The following is a 21,784-nucleotide window of genomic DNA, read 5'->3' as shown; positions in this document are numbered from 1 at the left end:
CTATGAGATTCCATAACTTGATTAGTAAAATAAACACATCTTTCATAGGGTAGGATAACTCAGGGTGACACAGAATGTCCGGCAGCCGGTAAATGGAAACTTGTTGGCGTGAAGAACACTAGGAAAGGCAATGACAACTGCCTTGGGTTCTCCCCACATCCACATAGGGCATGATCTTGTACAAGCCCTAAAATTGTCCCACTTAAGCGATCATCTCCCTACTTCCTATACCCAGGTAAATTGAAATATTCTTGGTATAGACAGCCTCTATGGCTACTAATAAACTCGAGTTAGCCTCTGACACTTTGTTCCCGTTAAAGCACAGTGATTCTGGGTGCCTGGGGCTAGTGGGAGCAAGAGCTGTGAATGAATTAAGTAACGCTGCCCTCTCTAGGAAATTACCTGCTGCAATGATCTCGTCTTCGATTTTTCTGGCACAGCATGTTATCCCAAAAGATGAGAAGTACTTTAGACATGGAGGAAACAATTTATTGATTGTCATCCTCACACCTGGGCGTGCACACGCAGCCCCTAACCACAGTAGGCCTGGGGAGGTCAGAGAACAAGCAGCAGCTGAGCGATGGTTCACTCCTTGCACCGTGCATTCCGGGGATCCGACTCAGGCTGTCAGGCTTGTGTACGGCGCTGAGCTGTCTTGCTGGCAATGTTTGTCTTACTGATCAGTGAGAGCAGCCGCGTAACTTCAAGACCTCTCAAGACGGCTAGCACGTTCTACCACTAACTTAGTTTTATCTGTGATTGGTGCCACCGTGTAGCTAATGAAACAAGCCAGAGGATTTTTTGCTTTGATGTAGATGGTAGTATCCAGGCACAGGTGAAGGTAAAGATGGAAATGCCCTCACTGAAAGATGAACCACCTTAAGTATGGATTTTTATTGAACAATGGCTGGGTGGATTGATGGCTCCAAGGAGGTCTTGGGTGTGTTAGTCAAGTGGTCTATCAGTGAGCCACTTCCATGAGTACCTTTCATAACCTAGTCTCCAGCATTGTTTCTATTTGATGAGTTTCCCTTAAATTATTTCCTTGTACATTTCCTTTTAAATAATTCTTATAACAAATAATAAGCGTGATTGTTTTTATTGAACATGCCCTTAGGCCGTCAGAAAACTTAGATGTCTCTGAAATTTGTAGTTTCAAAATTAAGATATTTATGTGAGACACAAAGATCTTTATATATATTTATATATATAACCAAAGAATTAAAGTTATTTACTCAGTGATTTGCTGCTCCTCAACCAAAGGCTCCTCAGTGGTCACCTCACCAACCATGGGCTCCTCACTCCTTTCCTTCACAGGGACGTTCTTGCTGACAGGTTGCTCACCCAGCTCCTGGGAAGGAAGGAAGGTTGGCTCCTCCGGCGGAAGTAAGTCTGGCTCCTCTGGCGGAAGTAAGTCTGGCTCCTCGGGCAGAAGGAAGGCTGACTCCTCAGGTGGAAGGAAAGTTGTTTCTTCCTCGTTTAAGGCTGTTTGATCAGAATCCGCAGAATAATCCATAGATTTCAATTTTGACTTTTTTGTTCTGGATTGTTTCAAGTTTGAAGTTGTGTTGCCCCAATACGTGCTGCTGTCGGCACTCCTGGAATAAGATGTATCAGATATGCCTTCAGATGGGTGGAAGTAAGACAGAGTCGCCAGCTCCGGGTTGACAGAGTATTGAGTGCCAAAGCTTTTTTCACTAGAAAGGGGAGAACACACATCAGGAGTTGTCCTTAGACATGCACACTTGTAACTCAGATCAGAGCAGTTAACTAGAGACGGATGCTGCCCAATGTATTAGCTAAGGAATGCAGAAAGTCCAGCTTCTCTCCCATTGTAGTTGTACTGTACTCAGTCCTTGTGTAAATGAACCACAAATGCCTGATGTATGCAGCCTGTCTCAAACTTCAGTATTAGAATTTAAAAGCCAACACTAAAGGTTGCTTTAATTAATAAAGGTTTAACAAGAAACATAAAATGAGCTGAATTAGGGAAACAAACATTTAGTATTACAGGTTTAATGTGTCGGAGAAGTACCTCATCAAAGCACCATAGTCAAAGAATAAAATTAATGATAATGGTGAAGATTAAAAAGTAATTCTGTGGAGCTTTAATTTATGATACTGTCCAAAAAAGGTTGTAAAGAGTCCAGGCTTTCAGGTTCAAATGGAAATTTATATATGTATATATGTGTGAGTATAATTATTTATATAAATATAAATGTTAATATAAAATTCTTTTTCTTTATTATTCTTTCATACAATACTTCCCAGTGCAGCCTTCCCCCACTCTACCCCACCCAGTTCTCCCCACCTCCCCTTTCCCTCAGATCCACTGTACCTTTTCCCTTCAGAAAAAGAGCAAGTCTCCCAGGGACAGCAACTAACCATGGCATAACACGTTACAACAAATCTAGGCGTAAACCCTTCTATCAAGACTGAATGAGCCGGGCGGTGGTGGCGCACGCCTTTAATCCCAGCACTCGGGAGGCAGAGGCAGGCGGATCTCTGTGAGTTCGAGACCAGCCTGGTCTACAAGAGCTAGCTCCAGGACAGGCTCCAAAGCCACAGAGAAACCCTGTCTCGAAAAACCAAAAAAAAAAAAGACTGAATGAAGCAACCCAGTAGGAGGAAGAGGATCCCAAGAGCAGGCAAGAGAGTCAGGGACACCCACGTCACACGGTTAGGAGTCTTATTTTTTGTAAGAAATGATTGTTTAAGACAAATATCTAGGCCTCAAGGTGTAAAAATGGCAGATTTTCTGTTTCTTTCAAGGTCTTAAGCAAGGCTACAAAAAATTTAAATGTTAAATCCCAAGCAAATGAGTTAATTAGAAGAGAATAAATGGCGTTTGTACTCCAGGGTTATTTGGTAGGGATGTAGAGCCAGGAAGCATTGTCTGAAGTCTGTATATCCTTCCTAATCAACTGTGAGTCTATTTGTGACTATTTAAAATACTGGCGGTAAAAGCTCCAGCCTCAGCACTAACCTGGAACCACTTGCACGGTCCTCCTCTTCGACCCTTTCTCAACGCCAACAAGGATCGAATGTTTAGGTACATAGCATCCAGCTCGATGCAGCCTGTAGGGCCTCTGAACAAGTGTGCTAGCTCTCAAAGGCCAGAGATGTCTGAGTGCAAGCAGAGTTGAGAAGGGGCTGCAGGCTTCCTTCAGGCAAGAGAATGCCAGAAGCACCGTGTCCCTTATGTTTGACACTTCTTTCTGTTCAGTGACCGAAGGACTCTGAGTGTGGGGAAGCTAATCTTGAATAATCCCAGTCAGAAGCAGAAATGTGATAACCATCTATAGGGTGGAAATCTACATACCAGAAGCATCCAAGCTTCTGTATCAATTGGGGAATTTGTTCTCTAAGTCAGGGATACCTCAAAAATGAAAATGAGCGTCTTCACTAACAATGCAGGGACCACATGTATGGCCAGAGAATATCCTGGTACAGCCCAAGTATAGAGTCATCCAGCTACATACATATACCTTAAGTCATGTGGTAGCCATGTTTGAGAAAATGCCACCATAAGACCAGGCTGCAGGCAAGCCTATAGAGCATTTTCTTAATTAGTGATTGATGTGGTGGAGCCCAGCCCAGTGTGGGTGAGGCCATCCCTGGGCTGTTGGTCCTGAGTGTAACAGAAAGCAAGCTGAGTAAGCCAATAAGCAACTCTCCTCCAATAGCTCTACATCAGCCCCTTCCTCTAGGTCCCTTTCCTGTTTAACTCCTTCTCCTGATTTTCCCCAGTGATGGAGTGTGACCTGAGAGTTGTTAACCCCTTTCCTCCCCAAGTTGCTTTTGGTCATGGTGTTTGAGTTATCAGTACCAAGACAGAGGGTACTGCTGTGTGAGACCCGACCACGTTTGGGGGAGAATTGTGGAAGAACTTGGGCCTGAAGACCCACTGAGTACTCAGTGCTTCCTGGGTTGCTCTGTGAGCGCTTGGAAGGTAAGAAGGCAGAGAGCAGTGCAGATTGTGGAGGCCCAGCCTGTGAGGTTTCAGGGGGAAGCAAAGATCCTCTCGGGGCCCTTCAAGTGGCATTTTGAATTAAGAACCACTAAAGTGAAGCATCTATGGCCCAGTGAGAGCTGATAAAGGTGTCAAGATGGGGAAGGACTCTCTTTTCAACAAACGGTTCTGTGACAATTGGATCTCTAGATCCAAATGAACAGAATCTAATCCTTTCTCATATCACATTGAAGAATGAACTCAGAAGGAAGCTGCAACTATTAAAAGTTTAGAAGAAAATATGTACAAACCTTAAAAAAATAAAATAAAATAAAATACTGGCGGTAAAAACAGCAAGACATTTCCTGAAATAGGGCCCATTTTTATAATGCACAGAGGAAGTGGATCCACACTGAATGTCTTACACATTACTGAGGAGGGTACATATTCCTCCCAACCCACTAAAGGTTGGAGACAGGAGAGCGTGACACCATGGACCACTAAACCACTAAGGCCAGGAGGATTACCTTAGTGTTCTCAATTTGTACAGCGTGGCAAAACAAAATATCAAGAGGGGAATTAAGAGGATAAGGGTCATCAGTGAGATCCCCAGCATTAATTTGATCTTGGCCTCCTCTAGCTCGGACAGCTTGTCTTTGCTGGTAGTGTTCAAATCAGAGCCTGGGAGGAGAGAAAGAAAACGCAATGGAAAATTGAGCGTCGTGCATGTTTTCCTCGAGGAATCTGTCTGCAGCATCCGCAGCTCACTTTCCTACCCCAGACAATGGCAAAGAGAAGGCCACTATTTTCCCATCCACATACACAGATTTTCTCTCCAGTCCTCATAGCAATCTTGGAGTAACTGTGCTTAATTTCACTGTATACATTCACAAAAGTTTGCAAATCTTCTACTAATCAGAACATGGTTTTTAGCCCAACCTACCCATGATGAAATTTTTATGTCGCAGCCTTTCTTCTTGGCTTTGCTAGAAATCATTCCAAGTATCTTATTGTCTCTGAAAAGGTTATTGGAACAATTTGCAAGGCACTGGTTCTTCAGAAAGGAAAGGTGCATGCCCTGCTGTTGGGCACACGCTGGTTATTCCTTTGAACTTTGTGGTTTCCTTCAGAAGGCTTAAGAGGTAAGATCGCCATTTTGTTACTGAGACCATTAAACTCAGTGCTCCTGATGTTACAAAAAGAAGTAGAAATTCTTTAAAAAGAAAAAACTCTTTAGATTCCTGAAATGAGTTAAATAACAAAATCACATCTGGCTCCAGAGACATCAAGAATCTAATAAAAAACTGATTGAAATGTTTCTTTAATGTCAGATTTTGGGTATTTATGAGAACACATCTGACTTAAAATATATTTAATATTGAAACTTCCCTTCTCACAGTTCTCCCATGCCCACTCAGTGTTCCAAGGGCCTTCATTACTTTCTAGGTAATATTTAGGTAATAATCAATGACAGATATAGATTTCCATGTCAATATTCTCAGACTTTTAAATATTCTAATTATTGTGCTTGGGATATAGCCAAGCAGAGCTCTTGCTAGTATGTTGAAAGGTCTAGGTTCTGTCCCTAATACCAACAAAGAGATCTTAAAGCAAGTGTAATGAAATGTGTACAGTTATCAATGAATGTTATATGACTTTGAGGCACATTTTGGAATAATCAAGTAGATTATATTAAAATGAACTGCCCCCCTAAAGTCTTTTTTCCCCCTGAGATGGGATCTAACTTTATAGCTCTGGTCATCCTGGAACTCAGCTCCCAAAAGTCTTTATAAGTAGGTATGCTCTTGGAGTTAACTCATAGATCCTCTAGCTACTGTCTTGTCTCCTAGAAATCAAGCCACATCCTCTGTCTGGACTTCCTCATGGCTGCCTAGGTCTCTCCTAACAAAGGACTGCTGTGTAACAATTATTTCCTACAATGTGAATATGTATGGCTCTCATTGGTTAATAAAAAGTTGACAGACGATAGCTGGGCAGGAAGTATAGGTGGAACAGCAGAGACAGAGGAATTTGGGAAGAAGAGCAGAGTTTGAAGAGATGCCAGTTAGCCTCCCAGGAAGCAAGACATAATAGAGGACAGGTAAAGACATAAGCCATGTGGCAATACATGGATTAATAGAAATGGGTTAATTTAAATGTAAGAGTTAGCTAGTAATAAGCCTGAGCTATCAGCCGAGCATTTATAATTTGTAATATGCCTCTGTGTGGGTTATTTGGGATGGGTGATCAAGACAGGAAACATCAAAAGGATATTTGAAGTCTGCCTCAGTCTCCCTTTCCTACAGATCCCTTACTCTTCCTAACACATTACATTTATCGAAGTCAAGGTCAGAACCAGAGAAGCCTTAACAATGTCTAACCACTGGAAGTTATAGAAAGTTAACTGCAGGTTTGGGATGGCTTTTGCTTTATGCCTCAATTTCTTCATAAAATAGAGTTGGTGGGAGAACTGACATGTGACTAAAACATCAGAATACCCAATATATAGTGTGTCCTCAATAAATGGTAGAAAACCAGTCAGCTCCAAGTTCAATCATTTAAATACCAAGTAGAGAGAGGACAATGTATTTCTAAGGTGACTTGCTATTTGTCATACCTGCATATAAAAGACTTTCCATTTTCTTAAAGCAGCTCAAGGCAAGAGCTACATTTGTCAAATAATTCATTACAGAACCGAGCATATGGATGTCAGATATGCCACCAAATATATCTGTTTTCCAATTATTTATTTGTAGGACAAGGGGTTTGAGAAACATTTGTTAGGGACTGCAGACCCTCAAACCCTGAACTTTCTATGACCTCTTGCCTGGTGGAGTAAACAACTTGTTTTCCTATGCTTGCACCTGCTCTGAGCACGAAACCCTCATGAGTTCCTGATAACAAGAAAGTGCTTTCTGGTGGGCTGGCAATAGAAAATCTTAAGAGCTAGGGTGTGGCCACTAATCAAGGAGAACCCTATATAAGCTGTCCTGGAACACAATAAAATTGGCATTCTTGCTTCAAGAGTGACCCATGTCTCTATGTGTTCTTTAATCCCCAAACTCAGGTTGTGCAGGTGCCACAAAATTTAAAACATTGCCTTTTAATACAACTTTCCATTCAAATTAGGAGTTTGGTTCTTCATACCTAAGTTAGGAGGCTCACAGCCACCTGTAACTTCAGTTCCAGGGGACCTGACACCCTCTTCTGGTCTCCACAAGCACCTGCACACATGTGGTACACACACACACACACACACACACACACACACACACAATCTTAACGTTAAAAAATGAATGGGATAAGGGCACTCTGTACTTTTGCTATTGTTTTCTTTACATTTAAAACTTTAAAGTAAAGCCCATTTTTAAAAGGCTATATATTGTATCTATTATTTACTTATCTATCTTAATCTGTTTCAACTTTGTAAGTCAGAAGAAAAGGAGATGATAATAGTCATTGGTAAAGAGGCAACAAGAATACTTGAGAAGTATAATTTGTCTAATGGAGTCAATGTCCTTTTGATGTGGCATTAACCATCAACAGTCTCCCACATACTCTCACTACCCTTGCTATAAGAAATTGTTTCACAATGCAACCACTAAAATATAGGTGATATTTATGTATCTGTTAACTGAAGTACTTTCTTCTTACCTGGAATTGCTTGATAGAATTGATCTTTATCATCCATGTTCACTGAGGTGTCACTTATAACTGTTAAGACAGTATGTTGATGTTATAAGTAACATTCACTTACTACTAAATTTTTGCAAGTATACAAAAGTGTGTGTATAATATATGAAGGCTGTTATTATTCATTGTAGTATTGTTTTGTAAAGGGACCATCTCTATAACTTACGTTCAAAAGAGCTTACTAATACACTCCTATTTCCTGTAAGGTCCATCATAGTACTTAGTATATTTTAAATACTTAGTGTTTATTTAACATAGTATTTATTAACAAACCACTTAATACTATACTTAGGGGCCAGTTCAAGGTATGATTGTCAGTCACCTGTTAGGCAACTAAAAATATTTGAAACTGTGCCAATATCGAAAAATGATCTTGAAGGTTCTACAAATACTGATTTTAGGTTAACAGAAATCTTAGTCTTGAGTAGATAATATTTATTGTAAATACACAATATACAAATAATAATTGAGTGAATATGATGAATATTTCATTTTATAATGCACATATATGACACCTACATTACATATGTTAATATGTCCTTCTGTATCTGTGCAGAATATATGCATGCATAGATGGATCCTTGCATTGTATTGTGCATGTGTGCTTGTGTAGTTATGCTACACACATTGTCTTCATGCACAAATATACATTGATACTTTACACTTTTGTGTGCATTGCTTAGATGTGCATGTCTGTGTGTTTATACACATGCTGTCCCAAACATGGAGGGACCACACTGGGTAAAAGAATTGCTAAAAATGCTGCATAATGTACTTAGGTAAATGGTTTTTGATCTGGGCTCATCTGTTTCTGGAGTGAAAGCTATAAAATAGGAAGATCATGATAGTTGCAATACGAGGACAAAAGAACCAACGCCACTAGAGCAGCAAGTGTTCTCTCTGATTTTAAGATATGCTCTAGACTCTAACAGTTGTAGGAGGATATACATCTGGGTGAATCAGAACTGCAACTTTATCATTTCTCTGCATATTACAGTTGCTATTGCAAGGGGCAGTAAACATGAACTTATTAATTATTGCTAGAAATATTTAGACTGGTCTTGTGTTTCTATATAAAATGTTAGAAAATTAACATCAATATAAATGTTAGGAACATTTCCCCAGTTACCTAACTGCATAAATTTACCTTTAGCTAGCATTGTCCAAAATGCAGGCACATTGGGGGTTGATGCTGTTTAAAGAGATAACAGGGGTAATGGGTGAGAATCTATTGTCTACAAATACGTACTCCCTCAAAAACCGTAGGAGAGTTATCCTGGGTTGCCATAGCTTCACAAATACTTTATAAGGAACAATGATCTGATCTTGGGAAGAAAATAAAATGGTGATTTTCAAGTTTGTAGCCTCCCACTCCCAAGACCCTCCCTCAAATAATCTTAGGAAACATTAATTGTTGTGACCAGAGATATATTTATTCCTTAATCAAGTAGAAAATTTTACATTGTCATCAAAAATGTTAAAACATACCTCATATATACCACATAATTATCCTAGCTAGATCTAAGAATTTATATATATATATATATATTCCCCATGGTTTGTCAGGGACCTCTGAAAAGGGACTCTTACATATTTGCCACTTAAAAGACTCCAGGATGACTCTAAATGAGAGCAGTGTGGGTTCTTTAGGCATGCTAGCCACTTATGTCATGTTCAGAGCAGTGAAAGCTAATTGCATAAGTCATATAATAATATGCTCCAGATATCAATACAGTGTAGTAGGTTTAATACCTTGTATACGTTTACGAGAGGGTTCATGAGGTTTTTCTTCTTCTTCACTGATGGATTTTTCTGATGATTTTTCCGTTGTGTTGATGGGTTTGTCTAGAAAAAGAGATAAAGTATTTTCAGCATATTAAAACACTGACCAAATACTGGGGTTTCCACGCTTTAAGACTAAAAATGGAACAAAGACAAGGAGAGAACAAAGGAAGAGAATATCATTTTTATCAGAAATGAAAAGTAGGAAGGAAGACACCAGAAAATAGTGTTTTCGTGATTACAGAGTATCTGAAATAGGACCAATATGTCTGTGCTCCATGAACGAGAGATAAAGCATAGAACCCAGCCCTTTAGAGGCAATGGTGAGCTATTGGCTAAGCTGGCTGGCTTTGGCAGGCTCCCTACACACAGGCCTTAGTATAGATCTCAGCTTATGATGTGTCCATGTGGTCATACCACTGAGTGCTTGGGCTGTATTAGTTAACCAATAGTAGCATAAGGTCCATATGGGACACCACCCCACCAAAGGGGGATTCCAGGGAGGGGCAGAATTAATCCACAGAGTCTACAAATCCGTCACAGGTATTTGTTAATAACAAAGAATAGAAAAGGGGGTGTATTTCTGAAAGAAATATTCAGACAGAACTCAAAACAGGTGAATAATCCAAGCTACAATCAACCATCTATCCTAAGAGCATCCAGGTGCCTCAGTTTATCCCCACAGTTTATCCACGGAGCATTAGTAACAATGCGCAAGCAATTTGTTGTTAGTGAAAGCTATCCTGGGGCTCACCGTTTATTTGATAGGCTAGTTCTTCTGGAATGTTCCCACAGGGCCCATATGTAGAAAGCATGAAGTTTTTTCTACCCAACTTTGTTGACAATCCTCTAGTTGTGGGGTTTTGGAATCTCTTGCTTGGGTACTATGGTCTTCAGTAACCTATATCGTAGGCAATTTGAGGTGTCTGGGATGCTCAAGAGTCAGCTAACTGTAACTTATCCCACACCACTCAAGACGTTTGCTCTACACAAGCAACATACCCCTGGTAGTTTACCTAAGTTTGCCCTAAATGTGTGACTGCCACACGACTTGGAAATGCTCAAATGCTCCATCATTGTCAAGGAAATGTATTAGTAATTAATGAGTCTGCCCCAGTATTAAAATTGCCATAGCCAGAAAGAGTCACTATTTTGCTATTTCACACCATTCAAAGTATAAAAGAGAAAACAATCCCACAAATATGGGTCTACTAAAGATGAGTAGTAGCCTGGAATCCTACATTTAGTTAATGTTTCTTTCCATGCAAACAGGGGAACAGGAGGTTTGGAAATGAGAGACTGTCTGCCTCTTCTGGAATGGTCACTGTGATGGTGGTCATGGGCCTTCACAGAAAATGGTGTGAAAGAAAACGTAGGAAAAAAACAAGCCAGGAGATGTCGTAACTCTGCTGGCTTCCCGAAGCACAAGATGGGCTCCAGAAGGGCACCCTGAGGCCCCACCCCCCTCCCCAGTGCTGTTCTGGGACCTTGTCCTAAGGTCTTTGCACGGGGAGTAGCGACAGTGCACTCAGTACTTACAGTTCTTCAGCGCGAACTTGAGGTTGGTGGTGGCACTCACAGATATTTCAGAGTCTGTGCCATTCGAGTTTTGTGTGGTGAACACATCTACAAACAGAAAATCAGAAGTCGTTAGCAATCACCAATTGTCCATTTTATTTTTTTCTTCATAGTATATTTCTATTGTTTTATTTATATTTTTTAATATTTATTTATTATGTATACAATATTCTGTCTGTGTGTATGCCTGCAGGCCAGAAGAGGGCACCAGATCTCATTACAGATGGTTGTGAGCCACCATGTGGTTGCCGGGAATTGAACTCAGGACCTCTGGAAGAGCAGACAATGCTCTTAACTACTGAGCCATCTCTCTAGCCCCATAGTATATTTTTAAACTTTAAAAAAGTATCCACTGACTAATGAAAAATAATGATTAAAAAAAAAAAGATGAGACTTTTTCTTTTTCAAAGGAAGTGGAGCAAGGGGCAAGCTGAAAATTCATAAGGGAAAAAAGTCAAACTAATTTTCTTATGATAAACAGCTTTGAGAAGCAATTGTTGAGGAAATTTATGGGAACTATGTATATAAGATGTCAAAATCAATTTGTGAGGGAAAAATGTCACTAACTCTTAATCCTAGTATCTCAGAAAATGAGACAGTAGAGAATATAATGAAGACTGGAGGAGGGTGTGCTCCCAGATGGGTTTGACTAATGTTATTATACAAGAGGGAAGACTGCACACAGAAACAGGGAGGATATTACGTAAAGAGGGGGAGGGCACAAACAGGCTTCCACAAGTGAAAGCAAACCCTATCGACCACAGCTGAGGGAAGCAGGAAAGGTTCTCGACCTTTGCTTTGGATGGAGCCCTGACTTGATTGGCTCTTCTATGCTTTTAGACTTCCAGCCGCTAGAGCTATGGAAAATAGTTTTCTATTGTTTATATGCTCCTAATTTGTGGCATTTTGTTTCAGCAGCCTTAATAAATGGATCCACACCTCAAAATAAGTTTTGGCTAGTTACCATCAAATTAGATTAGTTTTTACTAAAGCAAGTATCACAATGCCCTGATGGACCACAGTAGACAGAATTAATAGCAAAGATAGTCTTATACAATTTTGTAATGTCTCATGTGAAAAGTTGTAAGAAATAAGGCTGTAATTTTACACACTGAAGTGTCTACAAAGTAAATTAGAGTTTCAAAACTGGGAAATAAAATGATGATGAGAGATTAAAAGACAGGACTAAAAAAACCAAACCCTTGCAATCAGAGCTTTAAAAACTTACATTGTTTCACGTCTTTATAGTAATGATCATTTTTCTCATTAGCAGGGGTGTCACCTTCATTTTCTTTTGGTTTGTGTATGACAGGATTAGATTCTGTATTTTTGTCATCTTCATGTCCAGGGTCATTGTTGTTCATATGTTCATCATCTGAGTAATACTGTTCTTCATCTGACGGTGTATCGTCAAGGTGCTCTAATACAAAAAACAGGACACAGCATGAGACAAATGAGATTTAAAAGTTATAGTACACCTCCAACTTTCAATCCTCCTGCAAAAAAAAAAAAATGGCGATTTTCTGACTTTCTGTAATTGAGGATCAACCTTCTGATTGGCTAATTTTAAAGGTTTTTTGTTTATTTGTTTGTTTGTTTTTTTACTTACGTCCCGCACTGAGCTGTAGATTGCTTATGTCTGGGAGAAAAACCTCAAATAAAAAGATAAACAATAAAAAATACATTGGTAAATAGATGTGATTGATCCAGCAATCTACTGTCTCCTCAGGGCTTCCTTCTGGTGGCCCAGGAGGCCAAAGACTCAGTAGGACATTGTGACATCACTGGGGAACAGAATGCCAGGGAAACGCCCAGAGCTTTGTGGTTCCATATTATGACCATTTCATTCTTGGCGTCAAGATGGTTTAAGTTTTTTTTTTTTAAAAAAAAAAAAAAAAACTTTTTTCTTTGAAAGGTAACAAGTGTGTTTTTACAAAATAATTTTAGTTATTGGTCCACGAATTGTAATCCATCAGTCTTGTTGATAATGCCATGAAAACTTTAAGAACTTAGGGGTTGTTTCTAATGACATCATACAAGTTTTGGAGAGCTACAATCTGCTAAAAACAAAGCAAAACAACAACAAAATAAAATCAAATAAAAACTTAGTCAGAGAAAGCAAAACTCAAATCTTAATCTCATTCATAAACTATTTGACTACAATTCTTTAAGAAAAATTTTGTGAAATGTCTTTTTATTTTAAGACTCATTTTCATTATAAGATATGCTTGTTTTGTATAATGCATTTTTTTCAATGCCATCCAACTTCTACTTCTCATTTTAATGGAGAAAATTATCTAATACTTAACAGTTAAAACGTTACTCCAGCATGAATAGTATTGCCATGGATCACTTATGTAAGAACAATAAAGACAGAGAACTGATTGATATTTTTACAGGACCACCTAACTATGAGGTATGCTAGCTTTAATTATTATTGATGATAACCTCTCCACATCAGATGATATCCATACTTACAACCTAAACATCCGGAAAAACAGCATAACGCCGCAGGACTTTATGTTTGTCTTCAGTGAGGGGGGAGGTCGTAAGTGAAGTAAAACCTGTGGTCCTTCGCTGACTGTGCCTGGTGACGTGGCAGAGTCTTCACCCGACATTGAGAAGGAACATCCAGTGGCATGGCCAGCGCCCACACAGGACCTATGAAGGACCACCCAGAGGTATGATCAGCATTTGTGCCCTGACTGACCCATGAAGGTTATGTTTCAAACGTTTATTCCATTGAAGTCCAATACAGTGAAATGGCCTACAGAAAGCTTGCTCGATCAACTGGTTTGAAAAAGACTTGCTATAAGGCCTTTCTTTAGATCAACAAGTCCAACATGTCAATGGTGGTCTAAAGACTAGAAACAAACTCCAGCAAGCAACCCTTTCCAAATGTTAACGATGGTTTTTCCCCCCAACAAACTAGTAAGATAAGAGCATTTGCACATAGACTAGCATGCTTGCATGTAGTCTAAGAACGCTCAGCAAGAATAGAGATGAGTAGTCAGGCAGTGGTGGCCGACACCTTTAATCCCAGCACTTGGAAGGCAGAGACGGGAGGATCTCTATGAGTTTAAGGCCATCCTTGTCTACAGAGCAAGTTCCAGGACAGGCTCAAAACTACAGAGAAATCCTGTCTCAGAAACAAAAAGAATAGAGATGAGTATGTTACTTTGTCAGGTTGGCTTTCTAGTGGGTTTTTCAAAGCTTTTGTATGCACATGTGCATGTTGTGTGCTTGCATCTGTCTGCACATGCATTGCAGGCATCCAGAGGTTAGCCTGGATGTCATCCTCAGAAACACTGCATGTCCTTTCTCTTACTCCTCAATCTCTCATTCTTTCTGCTCATCTGTCTTCTTTTGCCCCGTCTCTCCCCTTCCCCCTCTACTCTCTCTCTTTCCTATGTCCCTCCCATCTCTATCTCTTTCCTCTCTTCCTCGCCTACCTTCCTTCTATCCCTTTTATCTCTCATTCTCCTTTCTTCTCTCTTCTGTATCTCTCCCCTCTATCTCCTCACCCTCTCTCCCTCATCTTTTCTCTTCATTCTCTCATTCTGTCTTCTCTCTCTACTCTCGCCCCTTTCCTGTCTGTCCCCTTTCTCCCTCTGCACTCCTTCTTCCCTTTCTCTGCTCTTTCTCCTCTTCCATTTCTTCCTCTTCTCCCCCTCTACTCTCTCCTTCTTTCTCTCTCCTCTCTCCCATCTCTTTCCTTTCTCTCTTCTATTTCCTCTTATTCCGCCCTTCTCCCATTTTATTCTCCTCTCTCTACTGTTACCCCCACTCCTTCTCTCACTCCCCACTCTCTTCTCTCTTCCTTACATTCCACTTCCCCTTTCTCTGTCTTCTAACTCTCCTTCCTCTCTTCTCCCACTTTCCTCTCTGCCTTGTCTCCCTCTCTGTATCATCTCTTCCCTGTCTCTCCTCTCTATCTTTCCTTCTCGCTCCTCCTCATCACATTCTCATCTTTTTCTCTCTTCTCTCCTTCCCCTGTCTCCTTTGTCTCCACTCTCTCTTCTCTCTTTCCCCATTTATCTTCTCTCTCTACCTTTTTCTCTCTTCCCTCCCTCCTCCTCTTATGCACAACTCATCTCTCCCTGCCCTCTTCTCTGTAGTCCCCCCTCCCTTTACTCCTCCCTCTTGCCTCCACTTTCTCTCCCTTATCTCACATCCTCCTCCTCTCCTCTCCTCTTTCCTCTCTAGCTCCTCACTCTCTCCCATCTTTCCCCTCATATTTTCTTTTCACTCTCTCATTACTGTTCCCTCTGTACTCTCTTCTCTTTCCCCCTCTCTCACACACTCTCTCCTCAATCCCCCATTTTCCTCCTTCCCTCCTACTTTATTCTCCTGCCTCCCACCTCTTTCACCTCTCACTGTGTTCCCTATTAACCTTTCTCTGCCCTTACCCTCAACGCTTCTCTCCTCGTCTCTTGTTTCAACTGTCTCTCACTTATATTGCATGCTTCCCTTTCTATTCTCCTTTCCTTTCCTGTATCTCTCCTCTCTTTGTCCCCTCTTTCTCTCTCCTGTATCACCCCTCTTGTTTCCCTTTTCTTGCTGCTATTCTATCTCCTCTCCCTCTCCTTCATCTCTCTCTCTTTCTATCTTCTCTATCTAATGTGCATTAATAACATAGCAGAAGGATATACTTGTACAGATCTGCAAATACCTGAAGTACAACATCAGGTCACATTTTTTTGAATAGTGTAGTTCTCTGGAATATTCAAGTACACAGTGCAAATAGAGATTATGGCACAGCAACAAAGATAATGAAAAAGAAAGAGAGAGGGGAGAGAGAAGAGAGGGGACGGGAGCACAAGGAAGGTCACAGAAGAGAGAAAGAAGAGAGATGGAATACAGAGAGAGGATGGTGAGAGGAGCGTGATGTGGGAGGAGGGATAGAGATAGGAGAGGGGGACAGAGAGGTGTAAATAGATTTTTCTTTGGGTTGCCAGCTCATAAGAAATGACACAAAGACTTATTAATTATGAAAACTCAGCCTCTAACTTAGACTTGTTCCATTAGCTTTTATAACTTAAATTAATCCATTTCTATTCACCTATGTGTTGCCATGTGACTAATGGCTTTTACTTTTCCTCCTGCACATCCATCTGCTCCCTCTGTCTCCATTGGTGCCTCCTCCTTTCTTCTTCTCAGAGCTCTCTGTCCCCAGAATTCCAAACTAACCGATTTCTGCTCACCTAATTGCCATAGGCTCTTTATTAAACCAATCACGGTGACACATATTCACACAATGTAAAGGAATATTCCACAACAGAGGAATGAGAGAGATGAGATGGAAAAGGGAAAAAGAGAAGGGGAGATAGACAAATGAGAGAGAAGAGAAAATGAGAGACAGAAAAAATACAGGGAGAATAAGAGAGGAAAGAGGGATGAGAGACGAAGTCAAGAAAGAGAAGAGAGGAGTTAGGAAGAAGGGAAAGGAAGTGATGAGACAATGAGAGACCAGACAGATGGAGAGAGAGAGAGGGGAGAGAGGAGAGAGAGAGAGAGAGAGAGAGAGAGAGAGAGAGAGAGAGAGAGAGAGAGAGAGACCAATGAGAGGTGAGGGAACATGTTGAGGGAATATAGAGAAAAAGGTGAGGCAGAGGGGGAGAAAGTGGAGAGGAGAGAGTCACCAGCAAGAGCGACAGATGAGAGAGAGGATAGAGAGTTAGGAGAGAAATGAAGTGAGAGAGATAAGAGAAGAGCGTGAGAGAGATGGAGAGAAAGGTAATAGAGGTGAGGGTGGAGAGAGGGAAGACAATGGAAGGAGAGAGCAAAGACATAGAGGACAGAGGGTAGAGAGAGACGAGAAAGACAGGGAGAGAGGCACTTCCAGCATTCTAAACTGTAGGAGCCCAGAATCTGGGTACAGAATTCTGTGTAGGCGCACAGAATCTACTCCAAGTAGAGGAGTTAAGAGTCCTGCTGCAGTATCACATGAATGTTCAGGCATATAAAGTACATCTGTCTTCTTTGATGGTAGTGCACAGCACCTTGTTCTGCAGGAAGTCTACATAGAATTTTTTTTATTTTTTTTTTTTTTGCAGAGATTCCATTCTGTAGTGCTTTGTCATAGACCATTTATGGTGCTCAACTAGGACATGAATTTGTGCTGATACACTAGAATATCCTGTGTGCTTCTTTCTAGTGCTCCCACGAGTCCTGATATCATAGATCCATGAATTTCCCCAGCAGTACCTCTGGGCATGATGCATGGGTGTCCAACCACTCTTGTTGCAGTACTGCTACTTCCATTGTGCCACACACTCGCCCATCCCCATGCATTGCTCTGCTCCTAACAATGTGTGTGCTGCTGTTCAGGCAAGTTCTGAGCTCTGCAAGTCTATCCAAGTGCTTTGCTGTAAGAGCACGCCGGTATATTGCTAAAGCAGCTGTACAATCAGCGTTTGGAAAGATGCTGCTGTGTAGTGTGTTAGTATTGGATATGTGTGCAGTGACCCACTAGCACATTCATGCGCAGCGATGTGCAGTGATGTCCGTGTGTGCTTTTGTCTAGTGGTTCCATTAGTACTGATGTCGCACCTCAGTGAATCTTGTAGTGTTATATTCCTGTGCGTTTTTGTTATAGTACATCTGTGTGCAGTTGTACTAAGACATCTATGTGTGTGGGCTTACAAGAAAAAAGCATTATTGGTTATGTACTATCCAATCCATGTGTGTTACTTTATATGTATTTCTATGTCTGCAGTTATACTGGTAGACATACGTGGGTTATTGTTCACAGACATCCGTGTGTTTTGATGTGCTAGAAAATACTTAGACACACCAGTATTAGGACATCAATGTCCACTGCTCTTCTGCACCAGGGCTTCAATGTTCATATAAACCTTGACAATAATATTATCCTGTGCACTGCTTTCTAGTAAGTCTATGATCACGTTTGCTGCAACAGACTTGTGTGTGATACATTAGTAGCACAACCCTTTTGCTGATGTATCATTACTTCCTGGTACAGTCAGTGCTCTACTCCTGAAAAAATGATATGCTGTTGTTCTAGTTAAGCTATGTTCTGGCTTTACAAGTACACCCATCTGCTTTGTGGTAAATGCACATCAGTTTGTACTGCATTATACACCTATTTGGGCGAAGATTCTATTGTGCGGTGCTTTAGTATTAGGTGTGTGTGTACTTCTCTACTAGTTCATTCATGCCAGTGATATAGCAATATAATCTTGTGTGTTTCTGTCTAGTACTTTCCTGGATACTGATGTACTAACCCATGAATCCTGTTGTAGTATTATATTCATAACTGTGTATTCAGATGCTTGTGTGTGCATCTTTACATGTCACACCTTTACTTGTATTTCCATGTGGCCTGAAGTACTAACACACCCACATGGATAGCAGTTCACAGATATTCCCGTGTTCTGATGTGCCAGTAAAAACATGCACATATCAATATTGGGGCATCAGTGTGCTTTGGTGCATTTGCACACTAGTGCTTCACTGTCCAGGTAAACTGTGATAATAATGTCCTTGTGCACACTACTTTCCATTAAATCTGATAACTTCTGTCACAGAAACACTCCTTTAATGTACGTTCTTGCTGTAGTTACTTTCATTTCCACTCTTCTCCTTGTCTTTCTCCCTCTCTCTAGGTTCCCTACAATTCCTGCTCCTCCTCCTTTCTTCCCTTTCTCTCCATTCTCTCACCTCTCTCTCTTCTCTTTCTTTTGCTCTCTCTATACCATTAATTCCATGACCCAGATTCTTGCCTTTCAACCAATTCAAATATTACACAGACCAAATGTATCACAAACAAGCCTTGTCTTGGGGGAGAAAGCTGATTCATCCTAGATGCTCCTTCTAGGGGACTTCAGGTGCTTCTCTGTTGCGTATTATTTGGGGTTCATTCGGAAAGCTGCTTTTTTCCAGATCTTCTTTTATTTGGTGCTTTTCGGATTCAGTACTTTAAAGTGAGGTAAGATATCCTTTAAAAATAAATGGTGTTACATTAAAGTACTAGGAAATTTGGTAAAGTTTGAAAAAAGGGAAAATTAGGAAAACATATCTTCAACTTTTATGATTAAAAGTCACACTATCAAAGGGAATAAAAACAAAAGAAATTTCCTGTCAAATATTTTCAAAATAAAGGTGCCAAGGGACCCACCCTCAGCAGACCAGGAAAACTGCAGAGGAGGCATGGAGCTGGTGAACTACTGAACAGATGCGAAGGGGCAAAGCTCAACTCGTCATTTTATTTTCTCTCTCTGCCCCTGCTTTGTTCTTTCTCTTCTCTGTTCTTCCCCGTTGTTTTTTCTTTCCCTCTCCTCTTCCTCCTCCTTCTCTTCCTCCTCTTCTCCTTCTTCTTCATTCTCCTTCTACTTCCTCCTTGATGTCTCCTCCTACATCTTTTCTGATGTTCTCCTCCTCCATCTTTCCTGATGTTCTCCTCCTCCATCTTCCCTGATGTTCTCCTCCTCCATCTTCCCTGATGTTCTCCTCCTCCATCTTCCCTGATGTTCTCCTCCTCCATCTTCCCTGATTTCTGAGAGTTTAAGGACAGCCTGGTCTATGCATCAGTCCAGGCAAGAGCAGTTTCTTGCCCAAATGGCTATCAAATTAAATAGGAGCCTCTCCGATGCCCATCTTCCTCTTGAAGTAGATTGGTGCTGCCATGAGCGGATATGTCTTATTGTCATAAAAGCCCTAAGTTATTAAAACATTTAAATGCCATATTCTGTAGTCTTTGAAAGATATTAAGAATGCCTATCTGAAATATATCTCTATATATCCAGAGTCTAACATGACTACAAGCTTGACTATTATTGATGACTATCCATTAACAACCGATATACATTACATTTTTAAATGAACTACACAATCACAATACCTTAATCAGCATCATAAATACATATACATATAACAAAATTGACCTTTAATTTATATTAATAGAGTAAAATTTATACCAATGTAAAATTATTCATATCTATATCATTTCCCCCTTTAAATGTAAAAGAACATTTATAAACAATATTTTGGAACATGGGCACAGTTATTTCTCTCCAAACTGCTTCCTGCTGAATGGGGACGCTGTTAATCAGATCTTTCATGGTGTAACCTGTGTGCTAGGTTCCTCTCAGTCAGCAGTTGAGCAAAGTAATTTTTTGAGGGTGTTCAAAGCAACCTTTCAGGAGAGTGTGGTCTATCATACCATATTGGGATAGAAGCAATCTACTTCAAGAGGAAGATGGGCATCGAAGAGGCTACTTATGGAGTTTGATAGCCATTTGGGCAAGAAATTGCTCTTGCCTGGGCTATTGCATAAACTGGACATAGAGAACCCTCAGAGAGAGGACTGCTGAACTTGCCTAAAAGTGAGATGATCTTTCGGGGTTCCTGATTCATGAAAGAGTCTGTGATACATTCTGCAGGACACAGCAGATACTGACTGAACTGCCTTTGAAATTTCCTGCTTCATGGAAAAGTCTGCTGGATACTATGGGCCTGTAGGCCGAAGATGGATGCCCCAACAGTACAAAAGAACTTTGGGTTGACTGTCCAGGCAGCAAGATGCCTCTGTCATTTCTAGAGTTTTGGAAGTAGCTTACTTCTTGTTCACCTAGGTAATATTGTGTCCTTCTGGAGTCTTTGATGGTGTTGAAGAATAGATAGTTATATTTTTTCTTAGTTATGATAAAAGATATAAATATTGTAACCAATTCTTACTTGATAACTGTTTTTGTTATATGTAATTTTACTATGTTAAAGTTAAAGCCTTTCTTTTTTGTTTAAACAGAAAAAGGGGAAATGATGGAGGATTGTCATTGGCTAATAAACAAACTGCCTTGGCCAGCCCTTAGGTTAGAAAACTGTAGTCATTAGGAATGTGATTATTCACAAAACGTTATCTAAGTGCAGATGAGCTCTCTTGGCAAAAAAATTGGCTCACAGACACAGAGCCCAGAGGTACTTTCTCCCTGAACCCTTTGCTTAAAGAGGTCAGCAGTCATAGATGGGTTTGATCCTTTTTCCTCCCAGACACCTAAGACATGGATATGAATGATTAGAACACATGTACCAAAGACAGGTAAGTCTGGGAAACAGGAAAGTGTTCACCTAAGACAAACGCAATCATCTGTCCTGTTGCAGAAGCACAGGCTTTATTAAAATTAATAAAAAGGGAGGCTCCAAAATGTGAGCCTATTTCTACTTTGTCTGAAGAGTCAGAGTTAGAGGTTGCTCAAAGTGACTGACAATCATAGTTGTACATCCCAACTCAGGATGTGATTACTTAATTCTTTTGACATTAAGATAGCCCATATGCGTAGGTCCATTCAATCCTGACAGGTGGTCAGGATATGCAAATGTACTTCTGTTCCTTCTTTTGTAACTATGAGGTCACCTGGGGAGCGGCATCACTGCCTAGAAAATAGAATGTTAATGATTTCATGTCTTAAAGCGATTAACTGAGTTGTCCTTTGTATCATGTTAATAAAGTCTTTTGTTATATTCTCCCCCACTTATTTTTGGGTATAAAAAAGTATGGAATGGAAAAATAAGATCGGGCAATTTCAATATTCACTGGAATGCCCTCCTAGTACTTTCCCTGGTTTCTGTTCTTACTTTTCATGCATCTTCATATTCTTTTCTTATATTTCAAAAACCCCACACCGCTACCCTGACAAGAGGTATTTTTGCCAAGGCTAGTCCACAACATATGCCTATATTTTGAAGTGCTTTCCCTACTTTACACATAGAATTTATTTGTTTTATATATATACCTTATACATATATCCTGAAGCTGAT

General features: G+C 40.4%; 1 protein-coding gene across 1 annotated transcript; it reads right to left on the bottom strand.

Annotated features, from left to right (window-relative positions):
- Positions 1–1,231: 1,231 nt before the first annotated feature.
- On the bottom strand, positions 1,232–13,623 carry Eqtn (equatorin). The gene is made up of 8 exons (XM_042055307.1): positions 13,593–13,623; positions 12,234–12,425; positions 10,967–11,053; positions 9,407–9,490; positions 8,793–8,837; positions 7,607–7,666; positions 4,480–4,633; positions 1,232–1,697 (listed from the first exon to the last, which is right to left on the bottom strand). The coding sequence occupies exons 1-8, from the start codon at positions 13,621–13,623 to the stop codon at positions 1,232–1,234; spliced, it is 1,119 nt and encodes a 372-aa protein (XP_041911241.1).
- Between the last annotated feature and the right edge of the window lie 8,161 nt (positions 13,624–21,784).

Source organism: Arvicola amphibius, chromosome 6 (assembly GCF_903992535.2).
Source record: "Arvicola amphibius chromosome 6, mArvAmp1.2, whole genome shotgun sequence".
Classification (NCBI taxonomy): domain Eukaryota; kingdom Metazoa; phylum Chordata; class Mammalia; order Rodentia; family Cricetidae; genus Arvicola; species Arvicola amphibius.
This window is presented reverse-complemented; position numbering and strand designations above follow the sequence as displayed.